Raw genomic sequence first — 21,735 nt, 5'->3', positions numbered from 1 at the left:
TTGGAAGCTGCAGTTATGTGATGTTTGTCTGGTCCATGAATCCTTCAGGTCAGGTCAAAGGTTATTCATGTGAGGTTGTTAATCAACCACAGTAACAACAGCAATGCCATCTTGATTTTTTTTTTTACTTTCAGTCTTCTCTTTCATCTCAAGCCAAATCACATTTTTACTGTATGAACATTATTATGTGTACATCCTCTACATCCAGATCATTCTCATTTTTTTCCTCATTTTAAATACTTTTACTGTGTTGTTCAAATCTTTTTTATAATTCAAATGTCATTCTTAAGTTCTATCCACTCTTTTGGAGCAGGGCTCTGGAAGAATATCTGGGTGTTTGGAATCACATTTTAACTGAATTTGTTCATTTAGGTTCTTCAAAGCTATAATTAGTTTTTAAAACAGTCTGTACATAAAAGTAACAATAACTATACAAAATGCCAGGCTAAATCAAATCAAGGTACAACAAACAAAATGAAGATAAAGCCAACAGTAGAGTTTCTTCCGTTTGTAAGCTTTGAAATAATTGGTGACTGACATCAAGACATGAAGATGTACAGCAGGCACACAGAGAAATGGATCCCTCAGTGACTCTCACCGCTCTGTTCCCATGCTGCCTCTGTGATGGTCAGTCTTTGCCGCGAAGTCTGACAAGACGGCAACACTGGCCACTCCTGGACATCATCAGAGGAACACTTAGCCACAGCTGTTCATGTAGCGATGCCTCACCAGCAAGGCACCCCTCTGCAGTAAGTCATGACGACAGCGGCCCTCAGAGTAGAGCTGCATGGCCTGTTTGAGTGATGGACCCCTTAGCATACATCACCATCTGACTGTGTGCTGGTTCATCCAGAATGTAGAGCTGAACGTAGAGCAGAGCATAGAGCCAAACATAGAGGCGAACGTAGAGTAGAGCATAGGGCTGAACATAGAGCTGAACGTAGAGCAGAGCATACAGCCAAATATAGAGCAGAACATAGAACTGAACATAGAGTCGAACATAGATCAGAACGTAGAGCCAAACGTAGAGCAGAACGTAGAGCCAAACGTAGAGCAGAATGTAGAGCCAAACGTAGAGCAGAACGTAGAGCCAAACGTAGAGCAGAACGTAGAGCCAAACGTAGAGCAGAACGTAGAGCTGAACGTAGGGCTTTTATCGTCCAGGATCAGCTCACACCCTGATCTAGGCTTATACCAGATAACCCCCTTCACCCTGCAGCACATTGCCAAATTATACTGAATTTTTACTGTATTCATCCACCCAAACCTCTGTACATCCATCTGTTTAACCATCCATCCATAATAAGTCCATCTGTCCCTGTGCCATCTATCTATCCATCCCTATATCGGTCCATCCATTTGTCCATTCATCCATCCATCCCTATGCCCATCCAATCCCTATATCCATTTATCCATCTGTCCATCCATCCGTCCATCTATCCATCTATTCCTGTGTCATCTATCCATCCATCCCTGTGAACGTCCATCCCTCTATCCATTTATCCATTCATCCACCGATCCCTCTGTCCATCCATCCATCCATCCATCCCTGTGTCATCTATCCATCCCTATATCCATCGATCAATTTGCCTATCCATCCATCCATGCATTCATCCATCCATCTCTACATCCATGATCCCGCTGTCCATCCATTCCTCTGTCCATCCAGCCATCCATCCAGAGAGATCGTGGATGTAGAGACCTACATCCACGATCTCTCTATCCATCTATCCCCCTGTCTATCCATCCCTCTGTCCATCCATCATTCTGTCCATCCATCCCTATGTCCATCCATCCATCCATCCACCCATCCATCCATCCATCCATCCCCCCTCTGTCTATCTATCCCTATGTCCATCCATCTACCATCTGTCCACCCATTCTTCTGTTCTTCCATCCCTATGCCCGTCCATCCATCCATGCATCCAACCAACCAGATTTGTGTCCAGGTCGAACTCATGGAAACTCCGTTGCTGTGTTTCAGAAGCCAATCCCTAAGCACAATGGAAATGTCTGGTCCAACTCCTCTGAGTCTTCTGGCAACTCCCCCAGCCCTCCCCCAGCTGTCCTGGATCGGTGCAGCTCCCCACCCCACAACGTAAAATAACACCTCTTCAGCTTCCCTGTCTTTAAGTGATATATTCTGATATTGCTTGAAACCATAAAAGCAGTGAGGATACACGACTCTGGGTTTGTGCTGAGTCACCAATGTCGCTCCGTTTACTTGGGAAAATAAGTCTGAAGAACAGATAATGTGGATGAGGGATATACAAAGAGGATGGTTGAGATGATCAAAGTGAGGTGGGTGGTGGTGTTGGTGTAGGACCAACATCTGAGCAAAATCCCTAATAAATAAGGTGTTAACTGATGGAAGAAACTTCTCAAGAGTGATCACCACTTTGTCGGGATTAGTAGTTTCTATAACAACCATTCAAAACATTAAATAGTTGAAACTCCTGTTTACCTCTTTTACAGTTTATGAACAGGTATAATGCAATTGATGTCGTGGTGAGTAGACAGATCCCAGAGCAGAGTTAGATGAGATGGAATAGCAGTGAAGGTTTATTAGCCTCACAATTACAAAACTATGAAGAGAAGCACACTGGCAGCAGAGGCAGGGAGCGAGGCCAACGAAAGCTTTTACTTAGAACTAGGAAGGGACCGAACTGAACAGAAATAACCTGGCAGGTTGGTGGAGCCAGGGAGAGGTTGTTATAGGTGCAGAAATTAAAGATGGGAGGCAGGTGTCCAAGGCCACCAGGTAGAGAAAGCCACGCCTCCTGCCCCACGCCACCCTGTAGAAGCACAAGCAGAAAGAAGAACATAGGTACAAAACAACAACACTAAAACCAACAAAAGAAAATAACACTGAACCATAACAGTTGAACACAATCGATATTCAGATGAAGTGTTGTTATGCACTACTGAACATTAACCTGGCAAATCCTGTGCCCCCAAAACCCCCCTCCCACACGCACACACTTTTTTTTTTATTAAAAGGGTATTTTAAGTGACAGTTTTCAGTTTGACAGAAATCTGCATCATCTACTTTCAAATAGACAAACACACACTGCAATGTATTAACATCATGGATTCTCAATACAAATACTGAAGTTTGTTTTGATTCCAGAAATTAAATTCAGTGATCAGTTTATGCCGTCAATGACCTCTTTTTGAAAGAGAAAGTCTGTCCAAAGTTCTAGTTGTTGTGAACAGTTTCCTATTACCTGTGATGAAATCACAGAGCTGCTCAAGTGCTTTAGTCTTACATTTATAGATTCATTTCAGGAACCAGAGGTCAGAGGAGCCTTCAGAGAATAATACATTTATTTTTTTAGTTCCAGTTATACGTCTGGTAGTGTTGGTAATATTTTTCCTGGGGTTATAATTACAATGTTGGCAGTTAGCTGATTTATGCTTCACATCAGCTGCTCGTCTCTGGAGTTTGGGGTGAACAGATTCTTATTTTGTCAGAGAGAAATTGTATTTCTAAAGGTTATGCAGTTCAGTTTTATTTTTTAAATATCCAATCTGAGGTTGTCTGAAGCAACTGCAATGAAAAATTTAAATGGCCCACACCATGATTTTCTTAATCCTTTCAGAGTAAACTATGTCCATATACATCATGTATTGATATATTTGATATATATTGACCCCTTTTGCGATTGAGTTTGACCTGATATAAATGATCAAGTACTGTATTACCTTTGGAACTTTAAAAAAACAAATAATTTATGGAATATTGGTTATTTTTCGTGAGTTTTTTCCTACTTGGAAGTAAAATGACTCAATTCCAAAGGCTCTGCCTGTCGCTGCATGTGGGTGCCACCCATTTCATGTTTTCATCCAAGAGTCCCAGCTTTGACAGTGTGTCTTCGTTTCTCCCACGAAAATAAACAACATCCAAACTTTTTCAAAGATGGACGCACATACCTTAGTAGCCCCGGGCATTGCTAAACTGGTACATTTTAGAAGATTACTCAGAAATAAAATATATAGAAATATTTTGAACAAGTCAAAATAGCATTTGGAGTTCTTTATATTGAAGACTGAACACTAAAATACACTTAAAAGCTCAAAAAGTAGTTTTTTTCATGGTATGGCCCCTTTAAGTAAAACATGGAGCCAAGTAAAAAGAACAGTATGATTGTTAGAACCTAAACCAGGATTTCTGTAGTTTATTTCAGTCCAGATCATTACAATAAAGTCAAATCGTCTGGTTAAAACATAAAAAATGATGACAGGTTAAATTAGAACATGCGAGGGGTTCACAGTCTCTGCAGAGCTCCTGGAGTTCAGTTGTAGGTGGGGTAACTCCATGTTCCTCTGCCCCTGCAGGGTTTGACCAGCGACCCACCTGTGGGAAACAGCCCCTCCCCTATACCAGACGACTCAGAGACAGCCAGCAGCCACAGCTCGGGGCATTACTCCCGCTCCCTGAGCCACATCAGTGAGAGCAGCACTAACGAAGCCCCCGTGGACAACAAACAAGACAACTCATCTCTGGTCTCTAAGATCTCTGTCAGGGACATCAACGTGATAATAGACACTAGCCCCACTGCTTCATCTGCTGACACCTCAGGAACGAGGCCCTCCAATGATCCAGAGACCTCTTTGCCTTGTCCTGACCTTCAGTCACCCTCCGGACAGGGCTTGGACGGTGACTTTGACTTATACAGAGAGGAGAGCCCACAACCAGTGAGCATAGATCCCATGTCTGGTTGGGAGCCGGTGGGAGAGGACACCACAGATGACCCGTTCAGGGAGGGAGACGCTCTGCCGGACAGTGGCTTGAAGGATGCTCTGGGAGCTGTGCTGTCCTCCCTGGATGATTGCAGAGGACAGTTCCCTCAGTTACATCTCCTGGAGCAGGAGCTGCAGCTGCTGCAGGTCATTCTGAAGGTAAGGAGGAAGCATGGAGGCTCTGAACCTGAGGCCTCCTTTCTTTGTGTTTCCCAGTTTGCTGAGGAAAACCATCAGTTGCTTTACAGATGAAGACATAGTTTAGGGGACTTTGCATGATTGCAGTTCCTTGATGCATATCAGTGTTCGGTTTACTGTTCTGTTCTGACCCAGCCTGTGCTGTCACACAGATTAACTCCCATGACAGTACTTTGATTACAATGGAGGCTAAGCTTCACTCTGTGAGTGGCTGCATCCCACACCAGTCCTCCATCACTCTTCTTCACATCTACTGGGAGATTAAAAACTTATTTGGTTTTCTTCAAGTACAGATTAATGTTGACACAAAGGTCCATCACCTGCCCTTTGATCAAATCCATCCAAAGAACTTTGCTCCAGAATTCTGGATCTTTGTACAGACCCACATCAGTTGATCTTCCTTATGTTTTAACACTGAGGAGAATTCTTCCTGAGATTGTTCTTGTTCAGACTTCTCCTCATGATGTGATTTATGTGTGTGTTTTCTGTGTGTAGGGAGGCAGGCACAACCACTCACCCAGTACGGTCAGCCTCACCGTGGAGACGGCTCTGGGTAGCTTTGACTTCCTTGACCTGTCAGATTGGGAGGAAGAAGACGAAGTGGAGAGGATCATGAGGAGAAAAAGAAAGGCCAGGTCAGAGTGGACAGATTACCCCCCTTCACACACACACCCCCACACACATTTCCACCTATTAAACATAAAATCAACACTTTAAGCACATTTTAAAGTGCTGCAACTGATCTTTTGGTTAAAGAGGATCAGATTTGACTGCTGCTCAAGAATCTCTACTGTCAACAGGTTTTCTAAGACTATGCTGCCATCTAGTGGAGCTGCAGAGCATCTTTTTTTCCTAAAAAAACACTTTCACTATAAAAGTTACACCTTCACTTTTGTCAAGTAATTTTTATCTAAGTCTCATAAAAGATAGTTCAAAATATGCCAACACATGATAAATTGGAGTAGTTTTCTTTATTATCAACTTATATAACAACATGGAAAATGAAAACATAGGAAGACCCTAAAAACATGCTTAAAAATTACAGAAAAATTATTAATTTGAGAACAAAAATCAATAAAAAAAAAAACAGAAAAAGACTGGAGACTTGGCCTTTGGCCTTCCTTTGCTGGAAAGATTTAATACTTTGTTTCCAGCAATTCTTAGCAGCATAGAAGTCAGAGGTTTCTTGTAGTTTGATGATCAGGTTTCTGCAGATATCAAAAGGATTTTTGCTCCACTCTTGAAAATCATTCAGATTTGGTAGCTGTCGTTTGGCAACTCTGAGCTTCAGCTCTCTATAGGTTTTCTACAGGATTGAAAACTACACTCTGTGTGTGTGTGTGTTTGTGTGTGCGTGTGTTAGAAAAATGATTTACTAAATAGCAGATCTTTGACTTAACATTTAAAGACCAGAATATGTCAGCCTCATTCAGAAGATGAAAACACATCTGACCAATGATAACCTCCCCTCCTGTGGTTTAATTGTTGATAAAGACTGGCCCTTCCCTGCAGCCTCCAGCACCAGAGCAACACAGATGTTCATTATCCCTGCAGGTCTCAGCAGCTCAGGAGTCGGGACAGCCCTGCCTCCCCACCCTCCCCACCCTCACCCCTCACCACTGGCTGCACCACCCTAGACTCCAGTCTCGTGGTCCACTTGAGGAATTGCAGGGCTCAGCTATTGGTGAGTCCGTGGGAAGAGTTCGTGTGGGATTTTGGGTTTCGTGCTTTGGGTGGGTGCTGGTCTATCTTGAACAGAAACTATGGGATAGTTGGAGCAGAGATTCAGGAGAATGTTATGATGCACGTAAATATTTCTCCATCCTGCAGCGTCTGGGAACCTTCGGCCCTCTGCGGTGTGGAGAGATGTACGCTTTAGACCGACTGCAGAGGGAGATTCCTGTCTTCGCGATCATCCGCAACATCATCAAAGACGACCCGTGTCGCCTCAGACAGGCGACTGAAGGTACAGTCATGTGCACACCTGTGCTGTAGCGATAGGCTAGATTTGGGGGGCCCCAGATGGGTTTGTCCAGGGATTCCATGGTGACCCCATCTCTGTTTGCTCACACTGCCTTGAGTGGGCACTCAGTAGTCTGGCTCACTGGGCAGTGGAATTTGGTAACTCTATACGCTGTCCAACAGCCAGCTTGTTAGCTCGCCACACTTTCCACCGAACGGCTGGTTAGTGTAGGAACCCAGACCACTGAGTTCCCACCAGCTGAAGATGCTGAAATTGATAGCTAAAAATGCTGAAGCGATAGCTGAAAGCTGAAAACGCTGAAGCTGATAGCTGAAATCACTGAAGCTAATAGCTAAAAACGCTGAAGCTAATAGCTGAAAACGCTGAAGCTAATAGCCAGCTAGAATATTAGCTAAATGCCAAACCAGCCTAAAAAGCAAAACAAAAAAACAGCTAACATGTATAAAATACCTAAACTTCAAAATATTCGGAAAAACTGAAAAAAAAAGTTTAAATTAGCCAAAACAGCATGTTGCTGAAATATCTCTCTGTGTCCCCCTCAGTCATCCCTCAGCTGGGTCTGTGTTTGGGTGCTGTATCGCTATGGCAACAGTGTTCTGGCCAGGGCAGCATGTACTGCTGCTCTGCTGACATTTTCCTGGCCACGCTGTCCAAGATTTACAGCGATGACGTAGATGACACAGGTACGACACGAGTGCTGCCGCCTGAGCCGGACTGTCCTGAGCTGTGTGTGCGCCGCAACACTCACGCATGTGGTTTCTGCAGTGTTCCTTTACATGACCGAGCGAATCCTGGATCAGAGGTTACCGAGGAGAGGCAGCAGCAGAGACGGGCTGATGGTGACGCTGTTCCAGCTCTGGAACTACCTGGATTCCAACAAGATCAGTGACGTGGACACACACGTGACTGAGCTGGCTAAAGAGGGTACATACACACACAGACGGACATGTAGAAACATACACAAACATACAAACACACTCACACACACACGCACACACCCAAACAACCACACAAAAATACAAACACACACATACAAAGGCACATTCACACTAACACAGAAATACACACACATAATAGTACACAGACACAAAAATACACACATTTAAGCATATACACACACACACACACATAACTCTAAAGTTGGACTTCCGTCTCTGTGCAGGGCTTCAGCTTCTTCTCTATCTGGGTGTTTTTCTTTGGTTAAATCACAACAAGTAACAATCTTCCTCCATCAGTGTCGTTTATCCAGAAACTGGAGTCCTGTGACCAGGATCAGATTCTGGGCGCTCTGCGGCGCCCCTCAGAGGGCAGCCTAAAGAGGGAGGGGCTTCAGGCAGTGGCCAAGCTGCTCAGAGACCCCAGAGGAAAAGTGTCGTCTTCTGCCAGCAGTTTGCTGAGAGGCCTGGTCGGTCATCCCCGACAGAGGGAAAAGGTGAGGACACGCCCCCACTCTGCTTCAACACATCTAAACCAAATCTATTCCTCCCACCTCCACAAGAGGGCGACAAACTGCTGGCCATCTTAGTGGAGCTCACCATAAAATATCATTATCTTAAAATCATGAGAACTTCAATAAAAAGAATAACATCAATAAGAAATTGCTGAAAGATAACTCTAGAGTATTTTCTATGAGTCAGGCTGGTTTGTATGAAAACCACAATTCCTAACTCCACCTATAGAAGGCTTCAGAAATGTTATATTTTTGTCCAAAATGTTGGTTGAAGGTTGTCATTTATGATTGAGTCTTAGTATCTAGTCATGATAATCGTCTGTCTTGAAACATTGCACCACTCAGTCAAGTGGCTACATCGTTTGACCAACTGCAGTTGAAAACAGAGGGCCACTAATAAAGAGATCACTCACAATAGTTCGGACTCTCAGAAAAGTCAATAATTTGTAAACTTGAATCCTAAATTTAGCTGCTGCACACATTTTGATTGACTCGGATTCGGTCTTTTGTCTGTTTTCTACAGGAATTGTTTTTCTTCAATGTTGATTTAGAACAAGGGTCTGCAACCTTCAACACTTCAAGAGCCATTTGGGTTGATTTCTCACTGACCAAAACCCAAAACGAGCCACAAAGTCTGACTTCACCCTTTAGAAAATGAAGACACTGATTTGCATTGGAGTTTTTTTTTTTTTTTACTATTTTTATTATTTATTAATCATAAATAAAACATGAATAAAACATGGGCTGCACGGTGGCACAGTAGTTAGCGCTCTTGCCTCACAGCGAGAAGGCCCCGGTTCGACTCCCGGCTGGGACCTTTCTGTGTGGAGTTTGCATGTTCTCCCCGTGCATGCGTGGGTTTTCACCGGGGACTCCGGCTTCCTCCCACCGTCCAAAAACATGCTTCATAGGTTAATTGGTGACTCTAAATTGCCCCTAGGTGTGTCTGAGAGTGGATGTGTGTGTGATTGAGGCCCTGAGACAGACTGGCGACCTGTCCAGGGTGAACCCCGCCTTCGCCCATCAGTAGCCGGGATAGGCTCTGGCACCCCGCGACCCCGAAAGGGACAAAGCGGTCAGGAAGATGGATGGATAAATAAAACATAAGGAGAAAACAGCCTTTTCAAAATATCAAACAGTTTATAACATTTGACAAAGTTCACATGACTTATGCAGTAAATGTAGTAGTATAGAGTAATGTCAGCAGGGACTTAAAAAGAAACAACACAGTTTATTTTACTGCATATGGTGCATTTCTGCCTGACATTCATAAAACTAACAAACCAAAAGTAAACCAGAGCTAATTCTGTGACCCCTAACCGTATTTTCCTGAACCATAAGACACACTTAAAATCCTTGAATTTGTTTAAAAATAGAAATCTGCTTTATAATCCAGAGCACTTTGAGTCTGGTTGTGCTCACTGACATCCAATTGATCTTCCGTGGTAAACAGCGCTCACAAATCTGTCAAAAATAATGTTCTCGACTTTGGTAAACTACAACGCTGAATTGCTTGATACATTGTTGGAGCATTATGGGTACCGTAGTCTGGAACCTGGTGGAGTGATAAATACTGTTACTCAACTGTTTTTGAATCATTCAAATAAAGTTTGAGTTGGTTTACTTTAAACTTTTTTTTCACTTTACTACTTACCAACTTTCTTTTCTTTCATTTAATTTAAAACATTTTTTCTTTAACCAGAAAGCCACAATGGAACAGTAAAAGAGCCACTTGCAAGGTTGCAGACCCCGATTTATAAAAGTTTAGAAACCTCAACTGTAAATACATTTATTTCAAGATGGATTTTTTTTTTAGTCTGTAATAAAGTTGAATGCGTTTCTTAAGTTTCTTTTAAGTTAAATATAATATTATATCTTTATGAATTATTTGATAAAATGATACTAAAGAGTTTGAATCTGTTGAGGTTCCCCGTCTCATTCTGAGCACCGTCTGCTTTGTCCTCCAATCACAGGCTTTAGTCAGCTGTTTGGAGCTTCTAGAGGACAAGAACATGGACACCAGAATCTGTGGATGCAAGGCTCTGGCATGCCTGAAGGTATGAGCGTGACTGAGTTTTCTTCCATGAGAGGGTCGTCTGAGGTCAGCAATGATGACTGTGCATTTCCTTCCTTACAGGCTAATGAGAGCATCGAGCAACTGATGCATCTGTGTCAGACGGATAGGGAGGAGGTCCGGGATGCTGCCAAGCAAACACTGCTGCTGCTGGGTAATCACAGCCTGACACTCCTGCAGGGGGAGCCCAGATCAGATGGTTACTAGGGGGGCTTTCTGACAGATGGAGAGTTCCTCACGCCAGCATTCCAGACCTCAGGTCCCCCAAAGAGCAAGACTTTTGTAGACAAACATAAAAATAGAATATATATATTGACATATATATTGACATTATATTGACATTTCAAACGAACAGAAAAATAAAAACCAATCACCAAATGTGATTCGCGCGGCAGAGGCAGACAGTTTAAATGCTAAGTCAGGCGCACTCTGAGGCGAATTGAAGCCCGGGGCCCACTTAGAGCAACTGGTGCTCTAACTGCCAGCAGCTCGAGGTGCAAATGACCGACACAGCATAATTGCAAATATCTGAAGTTTGACAGGTCCCTGCGTCACATCAGTCAATCAGGAGCTCAGCTTTGGGCATGTGACGTTTTCAGTGACTCGATCTGCGGGTAGATCAAAACGTAGTGAGCGTTTTTGTCCAGGACTCTCATCTTTTTCCCTTAACCCGTTTGAGCCGCGGGTTCTCAGAGCTCATCCAGCTGCTTTTGGGGGAAGTTGGGATACACTGTGGACAACAAATTACTGGCTTTCGCTCCTGCGGCGGAGCTCATTCACTCGATATGCTGGCAGAGAGACGCTGCGGAGGCTGCCGGCTCGGGCCCATTTAAGAAAAAGGAAAAAGGTGTCCTCATTTTATTTCCCCTCCCTCAGATTAATACAAAACAGTGAGCCTTCAAGCTCAGCCACAGAGACACAGAAACACCCAGGAAGTGGCTGTCAAACAGCACTGTACCGGGGAAATATTTTAATAATAAACATCACCAAAATATGGAGACATGATTACTGATGTTTTTGTAGATTTCTTCACAATAAATAAACCTTATTTCTCGACATTGTATGTGTCTTTCATTCATTCTAAATAAGACATCCACAGACAGAGCTGGTAGCTCCTCCCACATGCGGCTGTGGCGTCAGGGACACATTTTTTGACAGGTGGCGAGCAACGAATTTGCTGCTCAGTGAAAGGGGGCTGGGCACACGCATTTGTCGTGCGAATCGCGTTTGGTGGGAAAGCACCTTAAAAGTCTTGTTTTCACTGAGCAGTCTGGTTCGGTATGGTCGTTCAATCTGGTATTTTGAGCGTTTCCATTGTTAAATGAACCCATTTAACAGTTCCAACCCGTTCCTCTTGAGGGCCCCCAACCGTTGTAGGTCCACAGAAAAATAGAGCGGGACAGTTGGAGCAGAGCCGCTGTTTCCACCCATTGATTGGCAGAAAGCGATGACGGCATTAGAAAGCACCGTTTTAACGCCAATCTATCAATTCCGTTTCCCTCGCTATGGCGGTATGCCCTCAATCTGATTTCAAACAACATTAAATTCCTGTTATACACAATGTATAAAAAGTAAAGCATAAAAAGACAAGCTGCAGGATGACCTCCATTGTTGCTGCTCTTCTAGTTGTCGTACTGACACAATGGCACGCTAGCGGTCTACACCACACATGCGCCGTGAAAACAAACCACTCTGTGGAAGTGTGGCTTAACTGAGTGGAGACACTTGTCAGAATTAACTGGTCCGTCCCGAACTACTCCTTCCTTACCGTACCGCTCAGTATAAACCAGGCTAAAGAAACACACAACAAATTTAAGACAACTCAGTAACCTTTTCCAGCTCTGTGGCAATAAAACTGATCTCTTTCTCCCGGTTTTGTTTGCTCCTTGTGATCCAGGCGAGGAGGGAAAGATGGCCCACAGACACATGGAGATGTCTCAGGGCAGCTTACCGAGGTTCTTCGCTCCAGGAAGCATGGCCAGCACGGCGTTCTGACCACACCAAGCCAAAGTCCCCTCACTCCGTCTCACCTCAGCTGGAGCGGCTGCTGAAGCACACCGCCTTCATGCACCAATCAACTGTCCTGCTCATCATAAAGCCTGTTGGACTGATGGGAGACGCTCCATCCTCTTTGACCCAGAACATAGAATCAGATGTTTCCGAATGTTCTGAAGATCAAATCAGTTCTTGGTTTGAACCACTAAGAGAAACAAAACAAAGTCAGGATGGACACGAGTCTGTGCAGTGCTCTGCAAACCACAGTGATGAACTGTCTAATGCCAGTCGGCTGTGGAGCCTTCATCTTCATCAGGACGGCTGCCTGAAGTCCACAAACCCACACAACCAAGAGCGGCCTCACATGCACCCGTGAACGCTTCTCCTCCTCCTCCTTAAGCCTTAATGAAGACTTTCTGAAGCTGCTGCTGTCATTCTTGCAGAGTTCTCTGCAGGTTGTGGAAGTATGAGGTCTGTGTGGACAGTCAAAAACTAGCAGGCCCAGTTCTTCCATGACCACAAAGCTTTATGCTGACACTTCATTGTCACACAAATATGGGGAAAACGCCGCCGGTTGTGGCCTAAATGCAGATATACTAATGGATTCTGTCACATGCTCTTAGTTCTGCTGCAGAAAAACCAGAGGGACAGATTCAAGCCAAAACAGCTGGATGTGTTCAGAGGGAGTTGCAGCACCTGTGCGTGCTCAAGGGGGCGCCGCTCAGCTGTGTAATCCTCCAGCGATGCCTGCCTCAGGGGTTTTCATAACGTAGTGGAGGTTTCAGCCGTGGTGGAACTGAGGTGTGAGCGTTTAAACTTTGACAGTTTCTGCTCAGCTGTTTGCTTCCAGAAACTTTTGATGGAAATATTTATGTCAGATCTGGATTTTGCATCCTTAAAACCCATCTCTAAAAAAAAGTGCCATTTTTTTCTGAAATTTTTGTATTATTTGACAGACACAGACAGATTTTAGATTAAATTCCTTTATACCTGAACCCCCCCTCCCTGCCTCCATCGTTCTGAAGGTTACCTGCTCTCTGAATAAGCGATCAGGGAGAAGTCACCTTTGCACTTTTTTCTGTTTTCCTTTTTTCTCTGGAATTAAATTCTTGTTTTTAGAAACACTGAAGCTGAATTCTTGTAAACGTGTCTGTCAAAGATCAACACTAATGAAAAACAGATTTCATTGCACTTTAAAAAAAAAGCTTTATATTTTTCTACACTGACTTTTTCATGCTTTAAATTGTTCTTTGATAACTTTTCTAGTGTTAATTCTTTAGGGCTGAAATGAATGTGATTTTGCTGTGGGATGAGGGCGTCTTCTCTCTTGCTGCATTTTTATTTTTTTTCAGCATCTGTTTTTGATTTGGGATCTGGACCGTCAGTAAAAGCTCACAGATGATCAGAGGGTCTAAGCATCTGCGTCACACTGAACGGGTGACGTTGTTTTCATGGTGGGCGGGATCTCACATGAGGCTGGAAACTCAAAACATTTCAGTTTGGGTTTGTCGGGTTCATGAAATGATTCTTTGTTCAGCTGCTGCGGCTGAAGGTCACTCCAGCCTCATCAGCTGCACGTCACTGTGCCTTCAGAAAGTCTCACGGCTTCCCCATCAATCAATAACCTTCCCCTCTTCTCCCGGATGTGTGAACATCCCATAATAACTATGTGGAATCTGCAAATTAGGACACAGCTTCAGTCTTGAATGAGTGTTGGGTGTTTATTGTGCCAACAAACTGCAATTTTTTCATGCTTTGTACATCATAGATGCAGATTCTGAAGAAAATAATGAACAATAAATATAAGTGTCTGTGGAGGGGGGGGCTCTGGGGGATCCAGCTGTGACATGTGTTGTTGGAGTCCCATGTTTGGATGCTTTGGATGGTCCGTCTGTTTCTGCTGCAGCTGCGGTGTTGTGCATCCTTCAAGTGCCTCAAACATGTATCATCACAGAGACTGAAGATGTTGGTGAACTGTTTTATTTAGGACTGTGAAGCAGAGGAGCCCAGTTTGTCCGGAGGCTGATTTTACAATGGACATTTATTTTAAGACACTGTTTTAAAATGTAAACAAATGATTAAAAAGAAGTCCAAAAACCATTCTGGCTGGAATTCTATGACTCCTACAAGCAAAACTTCCCTCAGGGAAATCTGCAGCACTTCTGTGAGTCTGATGGCACGCCTGGATGTTTGCACTCAAATGTGCTGCAACAGCAGTGCAAAGGTCTGAGGAAACTTCTGACTACCAGCTGTTAATGTTTTACACAGTGCACAGCGTTTCTCTTAAGTCACCCTTTTTCATTATTTTTATTACAAATATATCTTCACTGTAAAATATGTATGTACCCCAGTGTTTAATTTAATAAAAAAATATGAGAAAGAATACATGTTTTAATACTGATCCCTCAAATAGTCACTGTCATAGAAGTTTTATCAAGAACCAAGAAATTACTAAAACTTTTAAGTGTCTTTCTTGAGGAAAAGCTAGTAAAGTTGGTGTAACATTGCAGAAGTATGCTACATTAGCCGAATAAAATCAATTAAAATGTTGGATGGAGTAAATTTGAGGAAACTCTAAAATTTAAAAGTTGAATGAAAAAGAAAATTTCAATGAAGTTACTGCAGCTTATTATAAATAATGTAGAAAAAAATATTGCTGCAAACGTAAATTGTCTTGACAAATGTTACATTAAGCTATTAAATCTGTTTCTTTGATAACCACTAAAGTGGGTTATTAAAATGTAAGTTATAATAAAAAATATATAAAGGACGTACATTTCCAAAAAAAAAAAAGATCTGAAATGTGAGTGATATATGAAAATTCCATGAACAATTTTGAAAAAGGTGAGTTCAAGTAAAGGGGGAAAAGTTTGCTGATTTCTTAAGTTTGAATGATTTCACCTTAAAATTTGCCACATTTTTTAGTTATCAGAATCAAGTTTCAAAAACGACTCAAGGTCCTTTCATTTGTTTTTGTTTTGTTTTTAAATAAGATTTAGACTACTGAAAAAATAAGTTATTGGGCAAAAACAAAAGTCCAAGGCGAAATTCGTCCCAATACTTAAGATTGTTAACAATATAATATATGAATTAGTTTTAACATGCACAGAATCCTAATAGCCTCTCAAAGATTTGAATATTTTATTAGAATTCACACTTATAGACAGACGTGCCGTCAATAATCTGCCTAATCAATGCAGAGTCTGGAATTTCCGGGCGCCGTGAACGCAGCCCCGTCCCAACACAGATGAATGAGTTTGAATGTGTTCTAACGGGCGCCCCTCCTGGCCAATCAGTGTGAGTGCAGCGGCTTCGACACCACCCCCCAGCGGCCGCACAGGCGCACTGAGCTCCCAACTGCCATTTTGTGGCAGAAGCTACTCTTGTAAAGCGGGAGAGGATTAAAACAACCCGCCGGGAGAAAGCTGCTTTTCTCACCAGCTCTGGAAACTTTGTGCCAAACACTCTGAGCTTTCAGACGGGACCCGCGGGACGAGAAACGCACCAAAACAGGTAAAGTATCACTACTTTTCTGAGAAGGGGGGAGTTTTGCAGGATCTTTCACCGGCCTCTAGGTGTCACGATGGGGCTCGGTCCCGACAGCTCGTCCAAGAGTGTTTGTCTCCCTCTATCGTTTTTGAAAAACCTTTCGAAATGTGCCTAAATGTTCAAACATATCAAAAACGCCACACAATCGCGTGTTTTCTGTTCGCTTCCGTGAAAATACGTCGAATGGGTGATTTAAAGACAGGATAATGGTTAGAGAGTTTAGGCCGAGGCGTCCATTTTCTGCCCTCTTTGTTTCCCGTTCTTCCACCTCTGACGCCATGCAGCGGGCTGTCGGAGGCCTCGACCCGCTCTGCGGCTGTCGGAGCTCCCGCTCGTGAAAATAAACACTCGATCGTGATAAAAAGCCGAACCGAATGTCGCTTTAAAGTTCAACAACATTGTAACCAGTCTGTTCGGACTGTGAAAGAAGCGCGGGAACTGGTTTGTGGGTTAGCTCGGGTCTCGGGCCCTCCCTGCTCCTCCGACCATTAAAGCACGTCCGCGTGGCCGCGCGCGCGGCGCCTTCGCTCCATAATCGATCTAATATGTCACTAACATCTACCGATATGGAGGTGAGCGGTGGTTCCGACAGCCTCCTGCCTGGCACCACGGTCTGCACGCCGACCGGGGGAGGCCAGGCCGCCGCGGAGCCCGCGAGGACGACGCAGCCGCGGATACGCGCTCCAAATCACAGCTTCTCAAAACCCGAACTTCCCCCATCCACGAGCCGTCTTCCACAATCCACAGTCGCCCCGGCCGTGTTCGTGACCCGTGGAGACGAGCTGCGCCGCGGCGGCGGGATGCTCCTGCGCCCGTCGCCCGCTCGTCTCTTGCTCTCAGCCCACCGGGAGGCTCGGAGCCGCAGATACATGTTCCAGCGGAGAGCTCCCTCTACGACTCGGCTTGGAGAGCTACAAAAACACTCATCAGTGTGGAGGCAGGAGCTGCCCCACGCCGGCTCACAGACACGCCGTGCTGCATTTATTTGCAGATCTAACCAGCGTTTAAACACGAATGATTTTTGGATGTCCCGCATGCAGGTGTTTGATCAGTTTCCACTTGAGGAAGACTCCAGGAACGGAAGTAATCTCTGCTCCAACAGGAGAGCCTATAGATGTTAGTTTTCAAGATCTCCTGTTTTATTTGGACTCAGAAGCAGATAGAATAAAGTGCAGACTCTGCGTTTGTTATGGACCATCCATGACAGAATCTTCTGAGGACTTGTTGACCTTTGGGACCATCAGCAGTGGATGTGAAGGTTTACACTGATGGTCTAAGTGTGAAATCAAGCAGTCAGGATGATCAGAACTTTACTTTATTACACCAAGTGACTTTTTTAATGTAGTGTTGCCATCAGTTCTGAGTCGGTTTATGTGGTTTTCAGAATTTACTGCCCTCAATCTTGCAAGCAAAGAAACCAGACAGTGTTACAGCCACTATCTGCTGCATATGATCTTCAGAGGGTTTAAACCCGCAGAGTACAAACCTTGACGTTTGTCTTTTTATTTACAGCTGTCTAATTCTCATCCAGAATATGATGTCCTTTCAAATAAACTCACCTGTTGACAGAACCCTGAAGTGTTGCTTCATTTAAAAATCTGTTTTAGTGACATCTAGCATGGAACATTGACTGGGGTGTCAAACTCAATCGCACAAGGGCCTGTCTCGGCAGCTTCACACGCATCAGCATCAAGGCAAACCTCAAAGTTGTCGTATTTGTCCAAAAAACTCTAGCAGTAACTCCTTTTCTGCATCACCACACACAAAAATAAACCGTTCACACTGGTCAATATTTAATATTACCCCAATGTTTTGCTCTATTTTTTTTGCGACTAAAGTAAGTAGGAAGAACAAAACGGCAACAAACGCACAAACAGACCAGATGTGTCTATGACATGTTGAGCTTTTTAACTTTCACTTGAAGGTCGTCTTACTGATTTCATGAGCAGATAAAGTTAATGCTCAACCTAATGAAAAACACCCTTTTTTAATGCAATGCACTTTCATAATCTAGTGGCCAAAAACTTCTAAACTTTTTTAATAATTATATTTGATGGCCCTGAAGAGCAAATCACGTCAACAAATCACTCGACACAAAAACTTTTCAAAGATCCCAGCAATTAAAAAACAAAAAAAATTTGAAGAAAAAAAACAGCATTACATTTTAGAAATCAAAACAAATTTCCAGAAACCAAAATGTAAAAAAACAAACCAACATTTTAGAAATCCTAAAACTCTTTTCAGGTTAAAAGTGAAACAATGAGAACCAGAAAAGTTAGGTACAACTGGACATCAGTGATCGGATAATGATATCCAGTATCACTTTATGTCAAATAGATTTCAGTTGAAACGATAGACAAATGTCATCATCCAATCTGAAATGTCTAATAGTACCTACCTTTTATGTGGGGCTGTTGGATATAAAGTGTCATTCTGTACATTGGAAGAGGTTTTTATAGAGTGGAATCTAAAACCTTGTTGATCATATTAAATAAACAAAGTTTTAGAATTTTGGCAACTTCAACAGGGACTCCGCATATACTGACCTTAACAGCACACACATTCGGGTCATCTTTCTGCTTCAACAAACCTTTCTTTCTTCATTTGTGCTTCATTCAGACAGCTGAGAGTTGAAGCTGAATGTGTCATTTGGTTTATCAGGCCTGGACTGATGAATGCTGCTTTATGTTCATTCCAGGTTTTGGATCTTGCCAGCATGGACGGCAGGTCAGCTGAGGGCGTGGTGGATGTCCCGTCCATTCAAGCTGTTCACAGCCAGGATGCCATGGTGGCCGACCTGCTACAGCAAGCTGCAGAGGCCGGGGGGGTGGTGCAGGGGCAGGCTGGAGTTGGGCTGGAACAAGGTTCTGTCTCTTCTATCGTACATAAACAGATGTTTTAATGCTCCGCTCTTATTTTGAAGAGGTTAGAGCTGTTTGTGTCGTTTTTCAGGTCAGACCCAGCAGCAGCTCTTGGATGCTGGGGTGGGGGTTGCTGTGGATGGTGGAGCTGGCGTGGATATGATGGTTATGGACTCGTTGGATCCCACTCTGCTGCAGATGAAGACTGAGGTGAGTGTTCCTGTGTTTGTCTGGGTGCAGCAGACAGACAGCTGCTCTGTTTGGAAAATTTGAAGAAAGGAGCTTTACAAGCTGGTTCCTGAAGAAAATGTTGTAAACTTAACACGGGTCAGAGGCAAACATGCACAGCTTCCACTCTGAAAAAAAAAGGGATTTCATTTTTGGAAAGGCGGCAGTCGCCCTACTATCGAACACTGACGTATCTGTTGCATATAGCTGTTGTTTTTATTCTTTTCTTAGTTCAAATGTTTGGTTTTGTTGTGCAGTCAGGACTACTGTCCTCTATTTACTGCTGAAATCTGATGATTTTTATCCTATTCATGACAGTCTGAAGCTCATCTGATTTTCTGATCTTCAAGCATTGATGTGGGATCAATCTGTGACCAGGATTTTCCAAGAGAATCTGGCGTGACACTCTGTCACACAGAAAAAAACAAACAACCTTTTTTTAACTTCAGTGCATCTGTGAATCCAGATAAGCTCTGGATCCAGTCTGGATCACCTTGTAAAACTGCTGTCAATGACATTCAAGCTCAGAGTCCTCCGTCCTCCCACAGCTTCCCCCTCTGACCTCTAACTTGTGTTTTCTGAAGGTTTTGTCCATCATCTCTCCCTCAAACGTGAAGTCATGGCTTTGTTCATGTCATGTTCATATCAGCTGTGTGGCCCATCTGAATGTCTTTTTAACGGGACCGTGTTTTGCAGGTGATGGATGCTGCCGTGGGGGCGTCCTCACCCTCAGCAGCTGTTGTTGGGGGCGTCGCAGGTGCTGCCCACCAAGCCACCGTGACAACAGTGGACCAGACACAGATCATAACTCTGCAGGTCGAAGCTTTTTCACATTTTCATGTCCCATCATAAAGAGGACTTTAGCATTTTGAACAGATGTCTGAATCTCACAAGAAGCTCATCTGCAACTGCCTTGGTCCTCAAGGTGGTGAACATGGAGGAGCAGGCGGCGCTGGGGATCGGGGAGCTGCAGCTGGTCCAGGTGCCTGTCTCTGCTTCCACTGTGGAGGCCCTGCAGCAAGGCACTTTTGTAGATGCCAGCTCAATTCCAAAAGATGGAGACCCGGTCATCTGTCACACTCTGCCTCTTCCTGAGGGCTTCCAGGTACACGAAGAGTCACAAACACTTCTGCCCGTTCTGTCCACATTTATCAGCTCTCAGCTGGAGCATGTCTGCTGCACCATCAGGTGGTAAAGGTGGGAGCCAACGGAGAGGTGGAGACAGTGGAGCAGGAGGAGGAAGCTGAAGTCCACGCTGAAGATGAGGATGATGAGGAGGTGGGGAACCAGCTGCTGGATGAAGGAGAGGAGGAGCCCATTCAGCCTCCAAACGACGACCCAACCTGGGCTAAAGACCCCGACTACCAGCCCCCATCTGGGGTGGTCAAGAAGGGTAAAAAGGTAAGAGGGCGGGGCCATTCTTAATTGGTGAAGTTTGCCTGTGAAACTAATCCCACCATCACTGGCTGCCTTTTTCAGGGAAAAAAGAGTCGGCTGCGTTACGCTGAGGGCGATAAGGACATGGACGTCAGCGTGTATGACTTTGAAGAGGAACAGCAGGAGGGCCTTCTGTCAGAGGTCAATGCGGAGAAGGTCGTGGGCAACATGAAGCCGCCCAAACCCACAAAGATCAAGAAAAAAGGTCAGATGTCTGTGCTGCTCCGCGTTGTCGTCAGAGCTGTCCTCAGCCTTTTTTCATCACCACAAAGATGCTATCATTTGTTCTGTTAGAAGCAGCGGAATGTGACGTCCCTCATCGTTAACGTTCAGAAGAATTATTAAGAAATGATTCTTTAAACACCAAATGGTTGATTCTTTATTAATGCTAGGGGATCTTAGAGATGAGGAAGGTTGATGAAGACGACCCTGAGGCTTGTTCAGCGAGCAGGTTTCATGAATGATGTGCTGTGTGTTGGGTCAGGTGTGAAGAAGACGTTCCAGTGCGAGCTGTGCAGCTACACATGCCCCCGCCGCTCCAACCTGGACCGGCACATGAAGAGCCACACCGATGAGAGGCCTCACAAGTGTCACTTGTGCGGGAGAGCCTTCCGGACGGTCACCCTGCTGAGGAACCACCTCAACACGCACACAGGTACACTTATGCCGGATTTACACTGGTCCACCTGCGGTGTGTCTCCCTTGTGTTGCGTGGGGAGTCTGTCTCGTGACCGCCAGTTAGTTTACATCACTGAGTTTTACAGGCTAGAGATGCTATGCTAACCCGCTGCATATGCTAATTTAGAAGCCAAATTGCAAAGGCCCAGATGTATAGATTGATTTTGTGCCACCTCATTGCAAACATCTTTAAGTTGCAAACAAAATGTAAACTGTTAAGAAAAAAATCATAATTTGCTAATAAATTTATTTGATATTTACTTTACTTTCAAAAAATATTTTTGCGATTGCAGCACAGACGTTTTTAGATGCGTAGTGCCTCATCTCGTTTTTGCCTGGTCTTTGTTTTTGCGTTCAAAATGTTCTCAGCGTTACGTTTGTGCCACACCAAACAGCCTGCTGATTGGTCTAGATTCCGTCCAGTCAGGTGTCTCTACCACGCATCGCCGTGCTTGGGGACCGAGGTGGACTTTGGACTTTCTGTCACACTAGCTGCGTTTCCATTACACTTTTGCGCAAAACTTTTTCGAAATTTCTA

At 44.1% G+C, this 21,735-nt stretch overlaps 2 protein-coding genes across 4 annotated transcripts in view; both read left to right on the top strand.

The window, feature by feature from the left end:
* Positions 1–14,544, top strand: part of ripor1 (RHO family interacting cell polarization regulator 1) — a 51,915-nt gene extending 37,371 nt beyond the window's left edge. For 2 of the 3 annotated variants that reach the window (XM_024282218.2, XM_024282217.2), the window contains exons 13-23: positions 1,985–2,098; positions 4,339–4,902; positions 5,437–5,576; positions 6,496–6,625; positions 6,772–6,907; positions 7,468–7,608; positions 7,691–7,849; positions 8,161–8,357; positions 10,349–10,432; positions 10,513–10,603; positions 12,347–14,544. In XM_024282218.2, the coding sequence (XP_024137986.1) occupies positions 1,985–2,098; positions 4,339–4,902; positions 5,437–5,576; positions 6,496–6,625; positions 6,772–6,907; positions 7,468–7,608; positions 7,691–7,849; positions 8,161–8,357; positions 10,349–10,432; positions 10,513–10,603; positions 12,347–12,444 (1,854 nt within the window). In that variant the 3' untranslated portion in view covers positions 12,445–14,544. The remainder of the gene's footprint in view (positions 1–1,984; positions 2,099–4,338; positions 4,903–5,436; positions 5,577–6,495; positions 6,626–6,771; positions 6,908–7,467; positions 7,609–7,690; positions 7,850–8,160; positions 8,358–10,348; positions 10,433–10,512; positions 10,604–12,346) is intronic. The other variant, XM_036212156.1, reaches the window with a different exon arrangement.
* Positions 14,545–15,616: 1,072 nt separating this feature from the next.
* ctcf (CCCTC-binding factor (zinc finger protein)) overlaps positions 15,617–21,735 on the top strand; it is an 11,934-nt gene continuing 5,815 nt past the window's right edge. Inside the window, exons 1-8 of the mRNA XM_024281952.2 lie at positions 15,617–15,957; positions 18,692–18,857; positions 18,946–19,064; positions 19,779–19,898; positions 20,008–20,187; positions 20,271–20,483; positions 20,562–20,724; positions 21,004–21,174. Coding sequence (XP_024137720.1) covers positions 18,710–18,857; positions 18,946–19,064; positions 19,779–19,898; positions 20,008–20,187; positions 20,271–20,483; positions 20,562–20,724; positions 21,004–21,174 — 1,114 coding nt within the window. The 5' untranslated portion in view covers positions 15,617–15,957; positions 18,692–18,709. The remainder of the gene's footprint in view (positions 15,958–18,691; positions 18,858–18,945; positions 19,065–19,778; positions 19,899–20,007; positions 20,188–20,270; positions 20,484–20,561; positions 20,725–21,003; positions 21,175–21,735) is intronic.

The sequence above is a fragment of the Oryzias melastigma genome, linkage group LG6 (genome assembly GCF_002922805.2).
Source record: "Oryzias melastigma strain HK-1 linkage group LG6, ASM292280v2, whole genome shotgun sequence".
Classification (NCBI taxonomy): Eukaryota; Metazoa; Chordata; class Actinopteri; order Beloniformes; family Adrianichthyidae; genus Oryzias; species Oryzias melastigma.
This window is presented reverse-complemented; position numbering and strand designations above follow the sequence as displayed.